The 4,339-nt window shown below is 42.5% G+C and overlaps 1 protein-coding gene across 1 annotated transcript; it reads left to right on the forward strand.

Moving 5' to 3' along the window:
- Window positions 1–519: 519 nt before the first annotated feature.
- LOC118333679 (kinesin heavy chain-like) lies at window positions 520–4,119 on the forward strand (the record flags this gene model as incomplete). Its single annotated transcript, XM_035669427.1, is given in 8 exon segments — window positions 520–624; window positions 721–869; window positions 2,089–2,237; window positions 2,390–2,562; window positions 2,654–2,722; window positions 2,810–3,016; window positions 3,419–3,565; window positions 3,931–4,119. Coding segments are annotated over 8 exon segments (1,188 nt in total), but the record flags the coding sequence as incomplete, so codon positions are not given.
- Between the last annotated feature and the right edge of the window lie 220 nt (window positions 4,120–4,339).

Below are 4,339 nucleotides of genomic sequence, written 5' to 3' on the forward strand. Positions count from 1 at the left end.
TATTATTTTATATTATGAAGTTGATTGTGTTTTGTATCAGAGGCAGGCCAGCTCTCCTGAACCATTCATCTAAAGGAGAAAAGAGCAGCTGCCATATACTTTATTAAATAAATGTACCCAAATTCATTCTCAGTGTCTGACAGCATTATGGAAAGGATCCCTACAGAGATAGACCTTTAGTTTAACCACAAACAGCCGTAATATCACTATCACATATCAACTAATTCCATCCTCCCACAGACTTCCAGAGACACAAACACACATTTTTAAAGCTTTCAGATCATCGTAACTTCAAGAAACAGAATAAAACTCATTAAAGCGTCTCTGTTAGTGTTTCCAACAATCACCAACTCTGGTTTGGTGGAAATAAATCCTTAATTCACCAACGTAGATGATAAAAACAGCAGTTTCAGTCGGAGCAGACCGGCTATGGAAACAAACCACAGAGAGGCTGCGTTAGGGGTTGGGGATGGGATTTGGGGTAGGGATGATGATGATGATGATGATGTTGTTGTTCAGGTGAGTAAAACAGGAGCAGAAGGCGCCGTGTTGGATGAAGCCAAGAACATCAACAAGTCTCTGTCTGCTCTCGGGAACGTCATCGCTGCTCTCAGTGAAGGAACGGTGAGTGTTCAGTTTCTCAGTTTCAGTTATCTCAGAAATAAAACTGTTGTGTTGTTATGAGATGTTGTCTGTGTCTTATTTGTTGTGTGTTCATAGAAAACCCACGTCCCGTACAGAGACAGTAAGATGACTCGAATCCTGCAGGACTCTTTGGGAGGAAACTGTCGAACCACCATCATCATCTGCTGCTCTCCGTCTGTTTACAACGAGGCTGAAACCAAGTCCACCCTCATGTTTGGACAGAGGTACTGAGCTCTAAGTTTGTCCGTCAGTCCTACACTTTAACAACATGTCTATATGTCTCAATGACTACAGACTGGTTTACTATGACCTTTGTAGTTGATATGCATTCACCCTGCAGGACGCAGGTAGGACTGGGTACCAAACTTTGATACTTTTATGACACCGACCATAATGTGTGGATACTACCAAATATAAAAACTAATTACAACATTTCAATACCAATGCAGTAAAACTCATCAGTGTCAGTACGCCCACACAGCATGCAACAGGCTTCACAATCAGTACATTCTTCTTCTTCTTTGGGTTAGTCTAGACGTATTGCTGCCATACTATTCTTAATGTTTCTTTGACAGTTATTTATAGTATTGTCCAATACTGTACATATATTCAGTTTTATTTCATCATGTTTGTCCAGTTATCAGTTTGAGTAAAGAGTGAAAACAGTTTCTCCACCCACTCCAGGTCTTGGAACAGCTTCCTTCTTTGACGTGAGTCATTGTACTGTAATAATGGTCCACCAGTGTTCATTGCACTTGGTTTACAGGTCCTTCAGGTCCTTCAGTCTCCTGTTTGTGACTGTGACAGGGGAAGTTGTGTTGTACGTCCAGGCACCTCCACCCATGGTCTTTTTGCAGGATCCACAGTGCCAGCTATCAACAGCCCTCCTATTCATCTTGGCCTTGCCACAGAAAGAGCAGCTTTATTTAGCATGTGGGAGATTTAAATTTTCTCCACCATCTTCCTCAATGACAGATGAAAATAAACTTTTTACTGGGTATGGTTGGTTAAGGAGTTATTTTATTACATCGTACCCAGTTGCCCCATCAATAATTTCCATTGGGGAGCGAGAAGTGTAAGAACTGACTAAATGATCTCAGGTTGGACTGAAGAGGGACAGATTTATACTTTTTTGGCCTTTGACTTAGTTATTGTAATTTTGTTTGTTTTATGGTCGAGGCAGCCTTCCACCTAGAGTCAGGGTCTGTCCAAGGTTTCTGCCTCTTTAAAGGAAGTTTTTACTTGCCACCGTCGCCAAGGTCTTGCTCATGGTGGGAATGTCCATGCTGTCAGTGCTTCTGCTGCTTCTGTTAGGAATCACCTTCATCACATCTCACTTCACACATTATGACATCAGTTCATCCATCCACCATCTCTCATCTGTCAGACAGTACACTGTCTGTGTATGTGAGAACCACTTCCTGTGTTGTTTTTGTGTTTTAGAGCTAAAACCATAAAGAACACAGTGTCTGTGAACCTGGAGCTGACCGCTGAGGAGTGGAAGAAGAAGTATGAGAAGGAGAAAGAGAAAAACAGGAGTCTGAACATCATGGTACAGAAACTGGAGAATGAGCTGAAACGCTGGAGGAAAGGTAAATGTACAAAGTCGTCTACCTGGAATGTGAGCTTGCAAGTGTTAAACTGGCCAGAGCAGCACGCTGGGTTTTTTTCCAGACTACCCTGATCTGTGCTTCAGTTTCCAAGTTCTGTGGAATATTTGTTTAGCCTTTCTTAACCTGTCCAGGTGAGTCTGTGCCTGTGGAGGAGCAGCTGAGCAGCAAAAACAAAAAAAGCAGCAGCAGTGAAACGACCGCAGTGATTGACAGCTTGGCCCCACCTCCTGTCCCTCTGTCAGACGAAGAGAAGACACAGTACGAGACTCTCATCAGTGACCTGTACCATCAGCTGGACGACAAGGTGAGTCTTAGCTAATATCGCCTGAATTATAAATTCAGTCATACCTGTACCGGTCTGTGAAACATTACACATGTGCTGACTCCTGTTTTAGGATGATGAGATTAACCATCACAGTCAGACAGCCGAGAAATTCAAACAACAGCTGATCGATCAGGACGAGGTGAGTCTCACCTGAACTTTACAACCTCCACTGTGTATCTAACATCTGTCAGCATAACCGTAATCCCTCCACCTCTTCATAATCCAGCTGTTGCTGTCAAGCCGCCAGGACTACGAGCGTCTACAGGACGAATTATCACGGCTGCAAAGGGACAGTGACTCCGCCAAAGAGGAGGTGAAGGAGGTGCTGCAGGCGCTGGAGGAGCTTGCCGTCAACTACGACCATAAGAGCCAAGAGGTGGAGAACAAAAACCGCTGCAATGAACAGCTGAACGAGGAGCTTGCCAACAAAACTGTGAGTCCACATAAAGAAACAAGATTCAGGATGGTCGGCTGGTAAAATGGTAGAATGGTAGGATAGTAGAATAATAGGATGGCAGGAGGATAGCATAGTGGGATGTTAGGACATTAGGATGGTAGGATGGTAGGATGGTAGGATAGTAGGATAGTAGGATGGTAGGATGGCAGGATAGTTCAATAGTAGGATAATAGGGTGGTAGGATAGTAGCATAGTGGGATGTTAGGACATTAGGATGGTAGGATGGTACAGTATTAGGATGGTAGGATGGTAGCATAGTGGGATGTTAGGACATTAGGATGGTAGGACATTGGGACATGACGTTGATGTTGGCATTCTCTTTCTCTGTCTGAGCTGTGTATATTTTGTAATGGTCAGCTCTTGTTCTTTTCTTTGCAGGTGAATCTGGAGGCGGTTCAGAGGGAGTTGTTGACGCTGCAGGAGATCAGTTCTCATCATAAGAAGAGGTCAGCAGAGATCCTCAGTCTGCTGCTCAGAGACCTCAGTGAGATTGGCAGCGTTCTTGGTACCACCGACCTCAAAGCTGTAAGACTGAAACTGTTCACATTTCCCTAATCATACTCTAACACTCATTTACATGTCTACATAATGACAATCAGTTTCATTATTGATTAATGAAATTACATTGAATTCATATAAATAAATTAAAAGTAATGAATCATCACTTCCCATAGTCCAAAATGTAATTCAGGTTCATTAATACCCAAAGATATTTAGTTTTCTATAATTAATGATAATGAACAGCAGAAAATACATTTTAGCAAATGTTTAAATGTTTAACATTTTTGTGCCAGGTTCAACTATAGTGATGTGAATTCTGTCAACCAATAAGAACCCATCCATAGAGCTGAACGGAGAGCTGGAGAGTAAAACTCTCTCTCTCTCTTCAGATGACCGAGACGAGTGGAGTGATGGAAGAGGAGTTCACCACAGCTCGTCTCTACGTCAGTAAGATGAAGTCGGAGGTGAAATCTCTGGTGAACCGCAGCAAACAGCTGGAGGTCAACCTGACAGAGAACAAGTGCAGGATGGAGGCCACGGAGAAGGAGCTCAACACCGGTCAGCTGCTCGTTTCACAGGTAACATTCACCTGATTTCATGGATAAATGATAATATATGTGTGGATTATCTGCACAGTTGAGAATGAGAGGATGTTAATGTTACCATTATGACAACATGATAACAAAGGAGTTTGGTCTAGACCTGATCTATTTGAAGGTCCTGAGATACTTCTGATTATGAATTGGCGCTATAACAAATAAAATTTAATTGAAATTGAATTGGAAATGTAAACAAATC

The sequence above is a fragment of the Morone saxatilis genome, unplaced genomic scaffold (assembly GCF_004916995.1).
Source record: "Morone saxatilis isolate NCDOM2014 unplaced genomic scaffold, NCSU_SB_2.0 Contig22, whole genome shotgun sequence".
Lineage (NCBI taxonomy): Eukaryota > Metazoa > Chordata > Actinopteri > Moronidae > Morone > Morone saxatilis.